Consider the following 14,865-nt stretch of genomic DNA (forward strand, 5'->3'; position numbering starts at 1 on the left):
TTGAGCTTTTAAACTTTGGGTCAACGTCATCATGGCATTCTCCATTGCCTTCGTTTCTGGGGTAAACAATATGGTGCCATGGTAGTATGTTATCGGCTAAGATTACTGCACTATTGCTGCCATCTCTCCACCATCTTCCAAGTACAAGTACAAACCACCTGTTTGATACAAATATCCTCCAAGCACTGTCCAGAAGTGCGCTTGCGAGATTAAAGATGGCTGCCTTCAGAGGGACGACTAATGATAATTCTTCAACGACGCTTGATTCGACGGCGGCCCCGGGCACGGAGAAGACCACAATTATTGGTGAAGACCCCCTAAATCGGCAAGCGACGCAATTGGGAGAGCTCGAAGCGCAAGCCATACCACTTGAAAACGATGCGTTTGGTAACGAGGAAGGCGCTGAGGTCCAATACAAAACGTGTAATTGGTGGTAAGTATTGATCATAAGTACATGCCTCTATCAATATCGTGCTGATGTCGGCCTACCAGGAATACTGGCATCCTGATGCTTGCCGAAAATGTCTCTCTCGGCGTACTTGCCCTTCCTCAAGCACTTGCGATTCTCGGTCTCGTTCCAGGTCTTCTCTGTATATGTCTGTTAGGTATCATCGCCACATATACGGGCTATCTGATCGGCGAGTTCAAACTGGCACATCCATCCATACAATCGTACGCCGATTGCGGCACACTCCTCAGTGGGCCTATTCTCCACGAATTGCTCGCTGTTGGCCAAGTGGTGGTATTGATATTCATCATGGGCGCGCATATCTTGACATTTGGGGTCGCGATGAACGCCATGACTGATCATGGGACCTGCACTATCATCTTCACTGTCATTGGATTGGTTCTTTCACTCGTGCTGGGGCTTCCAAGGACATTCAAGAATATCAGCTATATTAGCTTCTTCTGTAAGTTGGGTGCAATATCAAGGCTAATAATGCGTGCTAACAGTCATGTAGCCTGTGCATCTGTCATTGTAGGTGTCACTATCACGATAATCGCTATCGGTATCCAGAAGCCGAATATGGGCAACATTGTTGCGGTGCGACCCGACGTACCACTGGTCTTGGGACTAGCTCCTGTCATGAACATCGTTTTAGCATACAGTACGTACTAGAGCCTTCGACATGGGTTGCGGTACATGTATAAACGCGACTAACCACACTAGGCGGCCATGTGGCATTCTTCTCCTTTGCGTCGGAGCTCCAAAACCCTCGCGATTTTCGCAAAGCCCTCTTCTTCGAGCAGGGAGTGGCTGTGGGATTTTACATGCTCATCTCCGTGGTCATTTACTACTACGCCGGACCGGATGTCGCCTCGCCTGCCTTGGGCTCCGCATCGCCGCTCGTCAGCAAGATATGCTTTGGTATCGCTCTACCCACAATCATCGTCGCTGGTGTTGTCAATGGCTCAGTGGCGACCAAATACGTATATCTGCGTATATGGAAGGGGACGAATGTCGTACACACCAACAGCTGGAAGGCCCTGGGCAGTTGGTGGGCAATCTGCACCGTAGCATGGCTCGCAAGTTGGATCCTGGCCGAAGCGGTGCCTAACTTCAATCTGCTGCTGGGCTTGATCGGTGCGCTGTTCGGAAGTTGGTTCAGCTGTAAGTCATGGCCATGTCTTTTCTTCGTGTCGCCAGAGCTTGGTCAACTGACTGACTCGTGCAGATGCCTTCCCTCCTCTCCTCTGGTTATGGCACAACAACAAGAATGGCAGGTCATTCGCCACAAAACGGCAGACGATACTTAGCATCTTCAACGGCTTGCTTGTGGTGCTTGGGATGGCCGTTGTAAGTTTATCTTCCCCAGGTTTCAGAGAGGATCGAGGGGCTGACTCGTACTACAGTTCGGGTTGGGCATGTGGTCGTCTGGCTGGGCACTCCACAATGGGTCTGGCGGCAAGGTCTTTTCCTGCGAGAACAACTGGCATGCCGTTAGTTGGGTGGCGGGGGAGTAGATGGCACTGGAAGCCATGATGGTGGAAAAATCGCGGAGAAATGTGTCTTCCCAGCAGTTCAGTCCACCCAAAGGGTCGTCGACGTAGAAGACCAGGCCTTGTATTTTGTATATTTAATCCGCGCACACAGACGTGATATCCAAAGTCAGTTCTAATGCACGCTGAACGGGTGGAGAGTGGGTGGAACGGGAGCTATGACGAAAGGCCGGGACGGTAACAACCGGTGCAGCGTACAGCGCATTCGGGGCGCATCTCACGACTCCTCACCTCAGTCAGCCAATAACATGGCCGGTTCCTACCCCAGCGCGTCCGAAATAAGCTGGTTCACGGAGGTCCCAAACAAAAGACGCAGGCTCAGGTAATCTAGCTAATATTAAAATGGACAGAAGACCGCCAAGTGAGGAGGCTGGCCCCCAGGCCCATCCGCGCGCACGCGCTGCTCTCCTGCTTCCCCGTTTGACCTGCTTTAATCACACTTGAGATACTCGGCTAGCTTGGTGTGAGGACATCGTACCGCGAACGACCGTGTGATTCCCGATATTGCGACTGTAGTACTGCAGGCGTGTTAGTTTTGTACACAAGCCGTCCTACCTCTTCTATTCTCCACGGGTTCAAACACACAGAGCTGCCCAACCCCCCAACCTCGCCCAGTGCCCAATTTCGCCATCTGATAGAGGTCCCTACCACATCGTTCGCGACACCAACGCGACTTTCGCGCCTCACCCTCGCGTCTTTGACCGCAGCCATGCCCGTGGAACTCCGTAAGCGCAAGGAAGCGCCCCCAGCTCCCGTGCGCCCAGCGAAGAAGAAGGCACCGGCCAAGGCCAAGAAGGCTGAGGACGAGAAGACGGTCGTCGAGAAGGTCCAGGAGACTGTTGCTGAGAAGGTCGAGGCTGTCAAGGAAGCTGTTGTCGGCAAGAGCAACGGCGCCTCTGCAGCCAAGGCTGGCGCGCCCAAAGTCGGTGATACAATTGACCTTGCTTCCTTTGGCGGTGAGATTGAGACAAACGATGGGGAGAAGACGACACTCGCGAAGCTTGTAGAGGAAAGCAAGGGCGGTGTCGTGCTATTCACGTACCCCAAGGCCTCGACGCCTGGATGTAAGCTCCACGCCCCCTGACTGCATATGTAGCCCCCATTTACTGACGCGTTAATAGGCACAACACAAGTCTGCCTCTTCCGCGACTCCTACACCCCCCTCACCGCAACCGGCTATTCCATCTACGGTCTCTCCTCCGACAGCCCCAAGGCAAACACCACCTTCAAGACTAAGCAGAAGCTGCCGTACACCCTCCTTTGTGATCCCGCGCAGAGCCTCATCTCGGCTATCGGCTTCAAGAAAGCTCCCAAGGGCACCACGCGCGGTGTCTTTGTTGTGAACAAGGAGGGTAAGGTCTTGGCGGCTGAGCCTGGTGGCCCGGCTGCGACGGTCGAAGTGGTGAAGAAGCTGGTGGGCAACAAGGAGGAGGTGCCGAGTAAGAAGCAGGTTGAGGACCAGGAGATGGCCGAGACGGCAGATGAGGTCGCCGATACCGCGGCCAAGGTTGACAGCAAGGAAGCTTAGTGTGGACGCCTTTGCTGAGGGTGTGTGTTATTTGACCGTGTCTGTGCTTGTGTCTGTGCTTGTGTCTGTGTCGTTATCACTGTGAATGGATTTGGATTGGGCTTTGGTAAAAAGGGCTGGGCTAGTAGCACATATATATCATGTATCCAGATTTTGCTTCTTCTTGGTGCCGTTGAGTGATGAAGTGTACAAAGTGGCAAAACACTGTGGCGTTGGCGCCATGGTCTCCGCTTTTCTAAAAAATATCCACCGGAGAGGTTGCATGCGGAGAGTTGGGTGTGGGTGCTTTTTGCACTGGAAATTGGAGTAGTAGTTTAAAATGAGTTGTCTGGTCGTTCACCGGAAAGCTTTAGATACATTCTCCACGTTTGTAAAAGAAGCGACGGGCAAGTCTTACGTGGAGGTTTCACTCTGAGTGCTTTCACTAAAACACCTGTCCAGCATTACAATGCTTTTTCTGTCCATTCAGTAAGCATATTTGGCATACACCCTCCGCTTGTAAAAAAGAAATGGTAGAAGACTGCATCTGGGGAGCTGAGTCTAGGTGCTTTTCACTAAAAATCGCAAGCCAGGAAAGCATGCCTCGCCTTTCTGTTCGCGGAGCCTAAAAACTTACCCGAGACATGCTGATGTCCTGTGGGCATGACCACTTTTGAGATGCCGGGTATAAAACAACAATAATAGATATTCATGGTTCTTCTGGGTTTGAAAGTTGGGACCTCGTTGAAAAATTTATAAATGCGTAGGCATAAAATACCTCTATTGACTATCTTCCTTCTTGCCGCAGAAACTTCTTGAGGGTTTCTATTTTACCAAAAATGCCGGGTAGCCTTGGATGCTTCCAAAATCATCATAAAAACATTCTCATGACTTTTCTCGTCTTTCAAGTCTGTAAGCCGCTTGCTGGCTTCCTCCTATGCATATGTAAAGTACCTCATTCCCTCGCCTTCTTTCGTGAATCCTTTCAAACACTATAGCTCATTCCTCTGTTACAAACTCTCTCGATAACCATATAATGGAGGCTTTCGAACTACTTCGCAGACATAAAAGTGAGTTTGCTAGTTCTTATACTTTTTAACTGTGTATATTAAGCTCCCCCTTCGCTTCTCTTCTTTCTTCTTAGAAAATCCTTGGTGTCTTCTTTTTTAGCAAAAAATGGCTGGATACAAGCCATGTCCCCGAAAACTTCAGACATCAGGGCTTATAATCCTCTGGTCTGGAGAAGCTCCTGGGCCGTTGTTTACAACCTAAATACGATGTCTAGAGATCTTTATAGGGGACTCTAAAAGGGAGGACTCCTTCTGACATCTATTGCTTTACTGAAAATTTTGTGATATTCTAGAACTGTTGGTTGGCTTTGCACTAAGTGCGTAAAGGGAAATAACGATAACTAGGAATGCATTCTGTTCGGTGGTTCTAATTGATATCTACGAACATAGGTGCTACGAAGGTATACCTAAGCTCTTGCGCAAGGTGGGCCGAAGTCGGGCCGAAGTGTCCAGCAGCCGACGTCTCTACCGATACTCACGATCCGACACTATACGTATATAAATCTTGCTTTACCCGCGAAATCATCCTCTAACATTCTATCAATTAAACTTTCTCTCTTGAAAACGACGATATATACTTTTTAGACCTCTCTGCCTCTTTTGTTTTGCAAAATATATCTTGAAGCGCACCATGCTTTAGCTTTGCCCCTGGAATAATCTGCTCTCCTACGTCTGAGTTGGCTACCCCAGCGATTCTAATGTTCCGCTGTCCGAAAAAGTAGTGTATATCACCTAAATATCTCTTTCTATTCTTTTCTAATATTTTTTCCAGCAGTCTGATGGAAACTCTCCTAGGTCTTCGACGAGACCACATATGTTGGTAAGCATCACATTTTGGTAGTTTTGTCGAAACCAGGACATAATAACCTAAGTCATCCTCTTTAGATAAAACTAGAACCGCGCAGTAAGTCGCATATAGGGAGAGGCACAGCGTATGATTTTGCGTCTATTGAATGGTCGTTTCACTTAGTCTCATTGTGCCCCTTGAGTACTATAGTACTCTCCCACAGGCGACTCAAAATTTCCGCTCTTGAACGAACCCCCCCCCATTACAGTTACAACTCGATCCTTATCCGAGATTGAACGCCTCCGCCACACTTAAATATCTGTTACCTGTATCTGTTACCTGCGGCGTTTGTCGAAAATAGTGAGTGAAGTGGCAAACGACATATCTATGAGGTCCGGGGGTCGAATGCGGACTGGATATTAGTCTTTCTTGATTGATTTTGGGACATCTTTTCCAGGACTGCTTAGTTGTTTCGTGAGCTTCCTGTGCGGCCTATAAAAAGCGCCCGGGCAGTTTGAATCAACAGCTGCAACGCCAACGCCGAATATTGGGGTCTCACAACTGTGTTATGGTTAGAACCTTTGGTTAAGATAGTTTTCACTACATATGTAGTCGTCATAATCCGACTTAGAAACAGTTATCACATACGGTTTAAAGCAAAGAATTTCGCCGGTTCGAGGTAAGAAGAGAGAGTAACATGCAATTCATGATTAAGCGTTTAGAAATAAAGAGTATCATTTCGGTGCTGATGGAGTATGTTTGGATTTGGAGATGGGAAACGAGAGTGACGTCCAAGGTACCGTGCTGCGTTTTAAACCAAAGCCTCAAATCAGTGTTTTTAGTGCAATGTTTTGTACGGAAACATGAATCTATTCTCTTTTCTCTTTTGTGATACGGAGTCAAGTTATTGGATTTTCGACAGACAGAAGACGCATCCGGTGTCGTCAATGAATCTTGTGAAACTATATTTTGATTCAGGCAAAATTGTAGAGAAGGAAAGAGTAGAAAGATAAAATTGTACAGCTCTATATATCTGAGAGATGGTGACTAGTGATAGGTTTGCGTAGTTATCTTCCAGCTGCTCCACACACGTTCCTTTGATGTTGCATGTTCCAATCGCATCTTTTGAGTAGGTGCGGAGAGTATTGGGAAACAGCAAACATATCTCCGTGGGGCTTTTTTTGATAAGCAGGAATTAGGTAGAAAGCTATTTAAAAAATTTTAAACAGCAGAGGCGAGGACACAAGACATGTATTTGGCATATAAGCTTCTTAGTAATCTTGAACAGCTTAGAGTGGACTCAACCATGACTTCATCTTGTCAAGATTTTGGAACACCATGATCATAGAAAGTATTAGGAAGGAGAGAAGGGAAGATAGTATAGAGCAGTAAACTTTGGATTCGGCGATGCATTCTCGACCATGAGTCGTATTTGGGACCGTTTGCAAGCCATGGTTTTGGGAAACTTGCGCTGTCATATTTAGCTCGACAGCATCACGAGAAGAAATATCGCGCAGTACTAAATTCATGAAACGATAACGCGTGTACATTGGACTCTAGAGTTTCTTTTTGATTTGATAACTATAAATAAATCGTGCAAAGCATGTGGCACATGAGGTCGGTAGTTTGGAGGGCTACTGTAGACATTTCGATAGGACGGAACAGACAACGCCGTTCATATGTTGCCAAGCATGAAGTTTTTAAAGTTTCTTTTTACACTTGGAAGGATCAGTGATGAAGTTTGTAGGTCGCGCGTCCGTCTACTCCACCCGTCCCTGCCAAGCGTGGCGTTCTGCCGCGTCAGGCCGCCTTGTGACAGCATAGCTTCCCCAACATCCACCTCCAGCCTCCCGCGACAATCCCCGCGCTATACCCAGCGAAGCGCTCCACGCTTGAAGAGTGCTTACCACTGTACATACAGACCTCGGCCTTTTTGTAGCCTAGTTTGAGCGGCCAAAGCTACCCCAACGCCGCAACAATGGCTTCGCGACTGGTGCTGGTCCTAGGCGACCTCTTCATACCAGATAGAGCCTCAGTATGTTGACTAGACACATATCTGTGCGATGCTAGACCTCACAAACTTACAGGCGACATAGGATATACCGGCCAAGGTACGCCTTACCCCACCTCCAATACTCCCGATATACCATCCATATACCTCAAACCACAATATCCCTACCTTTGTACATGCGCCTACGCTCACCATGACATTTATAGTTCAAGAAACTTCTCGCGCCTGGAAAGATTGGACAGATTCTCTGTCTAGGCAACATAACGGACCGTGAAACGTACGAGTTCCTCCGCGCCATTGCGCCCGACCTACAAATCGTAAAAGGCGACTTTGACGTCGAAGCGCCAAACCTCGCATTGTCAAAAGTTGTCACACACGGAAGTCTACGTATAGGATTCACGCACGGGCATACGATCATACCACCGGGCGATGGCGATAGTTTGCTCATAGCAGCGCGGCAAATGGATGTGGATGTGTTGCTGTGGGGCGGCACCCACAAGTTTGAGGCGTATGAGATGGAGGGCAAATTCTTTGTAAACCCAGGGAGTGCGACGGGAGCAATGTGTACGGGGTGGTGGACTGAGGACGAGGACCCTACGCCAAGTTTTGTGCTGATGGATGTGAGTTTACCCTGATCGCGTCTGCTACACGGGCGATGAGAAGATGCAGATTGGCGGTGAGGCATGTTACAGCCGACTAACAACACACAACAGGTGCAAGGCGATGTCCTGGTACTGTACGTGTATCAACTACGCAAAGATGCCGAGGGCAACGAGAATGTCGCGGTGGAGAAGGTGTCGTTTCGGAAAAACGGCGGCGGTGCTTCATAGAACGGGGTGACACGATGTTGAACGGCCGGTTGAAGTCGGCTTACATGCCGGTTGAACGCATGAACGACGTGGTTGCACAACCTTGCTGCCATGTACGCGCATGTATACTACGAGGAATAGAAAGGCCCATGTCATACAGCATGAACCTTCGGAAGCTGATCATGATCGCTAAATGGATCGAACTTTGGCTCCATCATCCCTCCCCCTCTTGCAGATCCTAAGCTATCAATGCTGTGCAATGGAATCACTGCACTTTGTAGCCCACACACACTCTACGGCTAAAGGCATGATCTAGTCTACTACCCACAGTACGGTGGCATGTCGTCCTCTCGCGGACAAGCATTACCCTCGTTTGTACGCCGATGCTGTATCCCCTGACCCTGATTTCGATCATGATACCAACAAACGCACACGCGCACAGAATATGTAGAAGACCCCCAAGAAAAAATACCCTCACGTGAGCCTCATGTCACGATCGTCTCATCTACAACACCCGTCTCCGCTTTTTCTTGATCGTCCTCTTTTTTTTCTGTTGTCTTACCCCACATTTTGTAACCATCCATGTTACCGACCGGTGAGGCAGCCCGGGCCCTGTAACACAATGTTTCACCAACGCTGAACAAAGGTGTTCGCCCAAACAGGTTAAGGTACAGGAATAGAGAGGTACCGAGTAAGAGAGAGACGGAGATGAGGATCTCAAGGCTGAGTCAACCTTTCCGCGCCTTGCCGCTGACCGGTCCGAGAAAGCAAATGTAAAATGCATATCGTGCCGGTTTGATATTGATCAACCCGGAGATGGGCCCCGGCTGGTTCCCCCCTTTCCCCGCTGGTTTCGCGACGACTGGCCGAAGCCGATCATGTCCGGGGCTTACTCCTACGTGATATGTACCCGACAAACGTACGTACGTACGTACATATGTAAATGTAGTGTACACGAGATAATTATGCTCTAAATGACCACGCTTTATGCAATGCAAAACAAAAAAAACATAATGGGCAACGTCACATTTTTCTTATGTTCCCATACTAGACATAGACGCACACACGCACGGCCAACACCACCACCACCCCACACACACACACACACACACCGCATCAGATCATCAGATCATCAGATCACCACCAGCCCCCCCTCAACTATCCCTCTTCTTCAGTACCTCCTTGACGCTCTTACCCACCTCTTCAAAGTAGCCCGGCAAACAAGCCACCATGCCCCAGTTGCGCTCGCCGGTGATTTTCCTGCCCTGTGAAAAGTCGATTTGCTCGCCGTTGAAGTCGCTAATCACACCGCCAGCCTCCTGGTACAGCAGGTGGCCGCCGGCGTGATCCCAGACGTAGGTGAAGCGGTCGAGCGTCTTTGGGATGCGCACCATGACGTCTGTTGCGCCGAGGGTGAGAGCTACGTACTTCATCTGCTGGGACCAGATGACGGTTCCTGGCCAGCTGGCGCCGAGCGAGGTTGCAACAGCTTCGTGTTCGGGTTGCGAGAGCGATGTTTTGCCTAGTGTTGCTTCGACAAAGTTGAGCTCAGAAGGTTTTTTCGGGGGCAGAGTGGTTAGGTCTACGTGGCGGATATCGGTTCCCAGACCGTGGGCGGTCATGCTGCGGATGAAGGTTCCTTGGCCTTTGACGGCGGAGAGAACGACGCCGTAGCCGTCTTTGTCGACAGTGTCTTCGTGGATGCGGGTTTGGCCGAGGGGGCCCTGGATGGGGAAGGCGAGGTTCGGACAGGCGACTACGCCTACTTGCTGCACGCCGTCGACGAGCAAACAGAGACAAACGGCATATTGCTGGCCTTGCCTTTACGAAGAAAAAAATAACTCGTTAGTGAATAATCAAAAAAAGGGGTTTCTCCAAAATTGCCGTCTCGTGGTTGAACAACAAAATTGAACATTTTTTTACTTGCATGAAAGTCGCCGTTCCATCAACTGGATCCATAACCCATACCCGTCCTCTCCCCGTGTCCTCGCCTTTGCCTCCGCGGTCAATAAGATCAAACATGTCCTTTTTGGATGCGGCAAAGACTAGTTGTGCCTCATCACGCACGTGCTTCTGCGCCTCCTCTTCGTTACCGATTCCGTTGGAAGCTGCATGAGCCTCCTCCTTTGCCTGTTGCACAAGTTGCCAGACACGGTCGGCGAGCTGCTCATTCTGGCGCAATGCATCTGCGCTCTCCTCACCTAAGAAGCGGTCATTTGGATACACAGCTAGCAGGGCGGAAATGAGGAGAGCCTGGGCGGCGAAATCCGCAATCGTCACGGGACTGTCGTCTGCCTTTGTCTCTGCGGACACGTTGTTGGAGAGGCTGCGGAGCACGGATTTGGTAAGGAGGGCGGCCCGGTGGACGGCGCGCAGGGCCAGGCGGAGCTCAGCCGTATAGGCCATTGTGACTTGATTTACTGGGGATCTTCTTCTTTGTTCCTTGATTGTTGTTGGAGTGCGTGACGGGGGCAATGTGTCTGCCCGCTGGGTTCTATGGTTTCAGTTTATAAGGTCAGATGAGAAAGATTAAGAGTTTTGGCAAGCTAATACTAGCAAGCGCATAGTAAGCGAGGTTGGCGTGAGACATGGTCAGAACGCTTTTTACTACTTTCTTCTCACGACATTGGGAGGCCGAGTTTCACCAGCAGCTTCAGAACCATGACAGAGGAGGCTCACCATGTTCACGAGAAGACAAGCGAAGCTGGAGTCAGATGTGGCTGTTTACGAGCGATTGTACGACAAGGCACGAGTCATGCTCGCTAGCTCAACCAAAGTAAATGGCGGATCGTGATTTGAGAGGGGCAAAAACCGCGCCGGTCCGACCTGATACTTTTCAGGTGGAGGCTGCGGCGTCGACTATCACCAGATACATGGAAAATCCTGCGGCGCCATTCCGTGTCTACCCGCAAAGGGTCACCCTTTTTCATCGACGACGGCTCGCAACCGGGAACAGTGGTTGGAAAAGAGCCCACTACGGTACTAGACGGGCCGATTCGTCGGGAGAGTGCCAAACTCGGGAGATATACGTCAAGGATCAAGCGAGCAGAGGTGAATTGATTCAAGCGCCGGTAGGGACCGAGCAGCGTTCACGATAAATTAACTGCGCCTGTTATAAAGTTACACGGCGTTTATTCGCCCACTGCTTGGCGGGTGTTTGCCTGGTGAAAAATGGCTGCCGCCGCATAGTCCTCCAAGTGGCCTGCGGCTCTGCCTTCCGAGTGTCCCCATAGTGTTGCAGGTGCTAGTAATATAGAAAGCGAGGTACCTAGATGGGTTGCACAAATATTGAGCAACCCACAGCCTGCATCATCTTGCAGCCAGAGCACGCAAGCGGTATATGCATCCTTTGCAAGAGGATCGATATGGCGCGATATTTTAATGTAGATTGCATCTGGAAGCGTCGAGCGCGTTATGTCGTGCTTCATCGATGATTATCAAGGGTACTGGATACGCACAGAATGCATCATCGATGCATGGTGAGGAGTTTGCATATGACTACATTGTTTATCGAGACTAACAGAATGTTTCAAGAACTTGGGTGCAGTGCATGGCTCGCTTGGTGGCGATGTCGCCATGACGGTCGCAAAGGAGGAAAGCGTCCGTTGTATCTGTGGGGAAGGCAATGATGGGCCGCATCTGTATTTGGGTCCCGCACTGGACTGTGCGCTGATTGCTTTGATACTGACTGAATCGCGCGGCACGGGAGCGATACGTGCAGAGATACGTCAAATTTTAGGGGACCTCGTTAACCGCGAGGGTGTCGAGGGGTCTTGAGATAAGGTCGACATGTTCCTGCAGAAGGCCTGTAAGCGTCAGAGTTTCTTGCCCGGTGGCTTGTCTAGGGCCATGTCGCACAGAAAGCTGGGAAGAGGGGGGAGGGAGCGTGGGGGCTGTCTCTCAGCAAGGTGGTCATGCAGGTCGCTCGTGTTGGAGCAGGCGGACCAAGTGACTTGCAGCTGAGGGCGGCATGATAATTCGTCCGTCCCAAGGCTGGCTGGGACAGGCCCTGAGGTGGTTGCAGGACGTTTGCCTCGTCTAGTGGGTAGGCGGCTTCTTGAGGCGAAGATGCTTATCTCGGTTGGCATGTCGAGGAGGTGGAACTAGAGGAGAGGGTTCCTGCACAGATTGTGCACGCCATGAACAGCTAGAAGGATGACCGAACAGGCGTTCAATACTTGCTTCGCCCTCGCCGACCCCCGATGAGGGGAACAGGCCGTGACCAAGAGTCCAGGTCGGTCTTGTCCTGACGGATTAGGACAAGGAGGCTTCAGGCGCTCAGCCAGAAGCGAGGCATCGAGGACGTCCAGGCGCTTGTGCGGACATTTGGTAGGACGATTGATCCGCGCGCAAAATGTCATCAAATTGTGTTGAGGCATTGCGTGAGCCGGCATCTGGTGGAAGGCGGTAGTTCGGAGGGAGTTTGGGTGATGATCATTGCTGGACTTGCAAGTTGCAAGCTTTGGGTGGGCAGCGAATGGCATGGGGCCAGGCTTGGAATGGCGCAAGATAACGTCCTTGGGTGGACTGAATTGGTGACGACACATGCATGGCTAGACCGGTTTGCATTGTCAAAGTTGATTGCATGATCAGGACGAGGGGTGCCTGCATTCCAGCTTGTTGACACACGAGGCTCCGTGTTGTTTGCATTTGCGCAGCGCTGGGCATGCGCTTACGGCAGGCGGCAGGCGTGAGAAGGGGACTGTACATATTGATGTCCAGCAGGGCTAGCAGCTGCAGGGCGAGAGAGTGAGACCTGGCGTACTAGCGGCTGCTGGCCCCAAGGTTTAGACTGTTATCACCGACGCTGGCAAAAACCGGGCCTAACAATGGGGCAGAGTGGTCGGGTATTCTTGAATACTTGATTTCAAAAGTCTTGCGTGTGCGCGACCAGGGTGGCATGGTAGCCTCATGACTGCTGAAACCGATGGCTGCCAATCCCAATGTTTGCCATGGAGCCTCGTAACCGGTACCTAGATTTTGCATATCAGTCATCTGCCCGTCCCGCAGCAGGCGACGCAGATGACTACTAGTAGCGAGAACCATGGTCATGGAGGAGGTCCTATCACGCACTGGGTGATGGTGGTGGTGGTGGTGGTGGTGGTGGGATGAGTAGTGGTGGTGGTGTCACCAGATGTCGGCGGCCATTGCCCGCCGCGGCCGAAAAATCTACGGTGCAGGAGCGACAGCAGTACATAACCATAACAGTCTAGCAATAGCACTCTAGCAGCAGCCCAACTGCAACGACGTGCTTAGGCAGCTTCGTCAGAGAAGGATTAAATGTCGCGTACAGCGAATAAAGGCCGTAGAGCATCTAGGAAGCTCGCGGCGCCGTCACCGTCGTGGGTTGCAGCGGCTGGGACGAATAGCAACGGACCGCTGTGCACCTGTTCGGCGGGATGGCACACTGCCTGGACTAGGGCGGATTGGGGCGGGTCAGTGAGGGGTGCATGCGGCACGAGCAAAGCAGAGGCTACAGGCTACAGCGCTTGTGAGATAATTCAAAAGTTCAAAGTTCTTGGCTGCAGGTGCAGGTCAGCCCGTGCGGAGACGACATGGATGGCCGTGGACCCTGCCCGCAGCATGGCTGAGGGTGACTAGGGTCAGCCGTAGTGGGTGCCTGAGCCCGACTTAAGTATAATCCCCATCCTCCCGTTTCTCCACACGGCCCTTCCGCTCACGAACACACACACACACTCTTGAAGCACTGCTGCCTACGAGATTTATTAAAACCCGGCCTCCCCATATCTCCCCATCATATCAACACAACATTACCGGCCTCCTCAACATCATCACCTGACCATCACCTCCATCACCACCATCACCACCTACAACAACCACTCCAATGGCTTCCCAAATGGAGTGCTTCAACGACTTTTGTCTATCCTGCGACCGTCAGATTGCTGAGAACGGCGTCTACTGCTCGCAATCGTGCCGGTTAGCCGACCTGGAAAAGGCTGGCAGCGCGGCACAAGCACCCTCGCAACTCTCATCATCTGCTTCGTCGTCAACGTCGTCCAACGGCGGCTTCTACCTCGCGCCAGCAATCAACTTCTCGGCCTACAAGGGAGCCTCCAGCTCACAGGTCGCACCATCTAGCCCGTACCACTACTACCCAACCACAAACGGCAGCTACTTCGCACCACCCACGGCACAAAGGCAATCACCACAACGCAGCCTGACGCCCTCGTCATCGCGCTCATCACTAGCCTCATCGTCGTCCCAGACCCAGTCGGGCATCTCACAACAAGCCGCCACCCAGCTCAACAGCTACATGCGATCATTCGACCAAACACGGGACGTCAAGAGGCGGTACACACAGTACTAGGCTTGCCTCCCAACAAGAGTGCTAATTTCGGAGTTTGGTTTCACGACATCTACGATGAGCGAAGGTGCCTACTACTGCGTACTGGCTTGTTCGCCTCAAATCTCATGCTCGCTCATGTTTCGTTTTTGCATTGGTCTCGGGGGGCCTCGGACGGCTCAGACGGGCATCGGTTCACGGAGTTTACCTGCATATCGGCCACCGCTGCTCTGCCTTTTCCTTGAGGTTCTGTACTATTTCCTATGTTGCCATACGTGGACGCGGTGTACGATCAAAAGTATTTATATATATATATATCCCCTTGCAGCTTCCAGGCGTGGAACAAAGGGACACACGAGGGTGTGTGATTAGGTGC

General features: G+C 51.0%; 6 protein-coding genes across 6 annotated transcripts; 4 read left to right on the forward strand and 2 right to left on the reverse strand.

Moving 5' to 3' along the window:
* Window positions 1–215: 215 nt before the first annotated feature.
* On the forward strand, window positions 216–1,965 carry PtrM4_091160 (PotE, Amino acid transporter; the record flags this gene model as incomplete). The annotated part of the gene is made up of 6 exons (XM_001934439.2): window positions 216–433; window positions 493–911; window positions 963–1,109; window positions 1,172–1,612; window positions 1,677–1,798; window positions 1,855–1,965. 6 exons carry the CDS (start codon window positions 216–218, stop codon window positions 1,963–1,965), a joined length of 1,458 nt encoding a protein of 485 aa, XP_001934474.2.
* Window positions 1,966–2,710: 745 nt separating this feature from the next.
* Window positions 2,711–3,529, forward strand: PtrM4_091170 (AhpC-TSA multi-domain protein; the record flags this gene model as incomplete). The annotated part of the gene is made up of 2 exons (XM_001934438.2): window positions 2,711–3,065; window positions 3,123–3,529. The coding sequence occupies 2 exons, from the start codon at window positions 2,711–2,713 to the stop codon at window positions 3,527–3,529; spliced, it is 762 nt and encodes a 253-aa protein (XP_001934473.1).
* Window positions 3,530–7,837: 4,308 nt separating this feature from the next.
* Window positions 7,838–8,206, forward strand: PtrM4_091180 (uncharacterized protein; the record flags this gene model as incomplete). The annotated part of the gene is made up of 2 exons (XM_001934437.2): window positions 7,838–7,996; window positions 8,090–8,206. 2 exons carry the CDS (start codon window positions 7,838–7,840, stop codon window positions 8,204–8,206), a joined length of 276 nt encoding a protein of 91 aa, XP_001934472.2.
* A 1,133-nt stretch (window positions 8,207–9,339) lies between these two features.
* Window positions 9,340–9,807, reverse strand: PtrM4_091190 (CysQ, 3'-Phosphoadenosine 5'-phosphosulfate (PAPS) 3'-phosphatase; the record flags this gene model as incomplete). Its single annotated transcript, XM_001934436.2, has 1 exon — window positions 9,340–9,807. One exon carries the CDS (start codon window positions 9,805–9,807, stop codon window positions 9,340–9,342), a length of 468 nt encoding a protein of 155 aa, XP_001934471.1.
* Window positions 9,808–10,030: 223 nt separating this feature from the next.
* Window positions 10,031–10,591, reverse strand: PtrM4_091200 (CysQ, 3'-Phosphoadenosine 5'-phosphosulfate (PAPS) 3'-phosphatase; the record flags this gene model as incomplete). The annotated part of the gene is made up of 1 exon (XM_066106949.1): window positions 10,031–10,591. The coding sequence occupies one exon, from the start codon at window positions 10,589–10,591 to the stop codon at window positions 10,031–10,033; it is 561 nt and encodes a 186-aa protein (XP_065962617.1).
* A 3,451-nt stretch (window positions 10,592–14,042) lies between these two features.
* Window positions 14,043–14,513, forward strand: PtrM4_091210 (Ecl1 multi-domain protein; the record flags this gene model as incomplete). Its single annotated transcript, XM_001934433.2, has 1 exon — window positions 14,043–14,513. One exon carries the CDS (start codon window positions 14,043–14,045, stop codon window positions 14,511–14,513), a length of 471 nt encoding a protein of 156 aa, XP_001934468.2.
* Between the last annotated feature and the right edge of the window lie 352 nt (window positions 14,514–14,865).

The sequence above is a fragment of the Pyrenophora tritici-repentis genome, chromosome 4, assembly GCF_003171515.1.
Source record: "Pyrenophora tritici-repentis strain M4 chromosome 4, whole genome shotgun sequence".
Lineage (NCBI taxonomy): Eukaryota > Fungi > Ascomycota > Dothideomycetes > Pleosporales > Pleosporaceae > Pyrenophora > Pyrenophora tritici-repentis.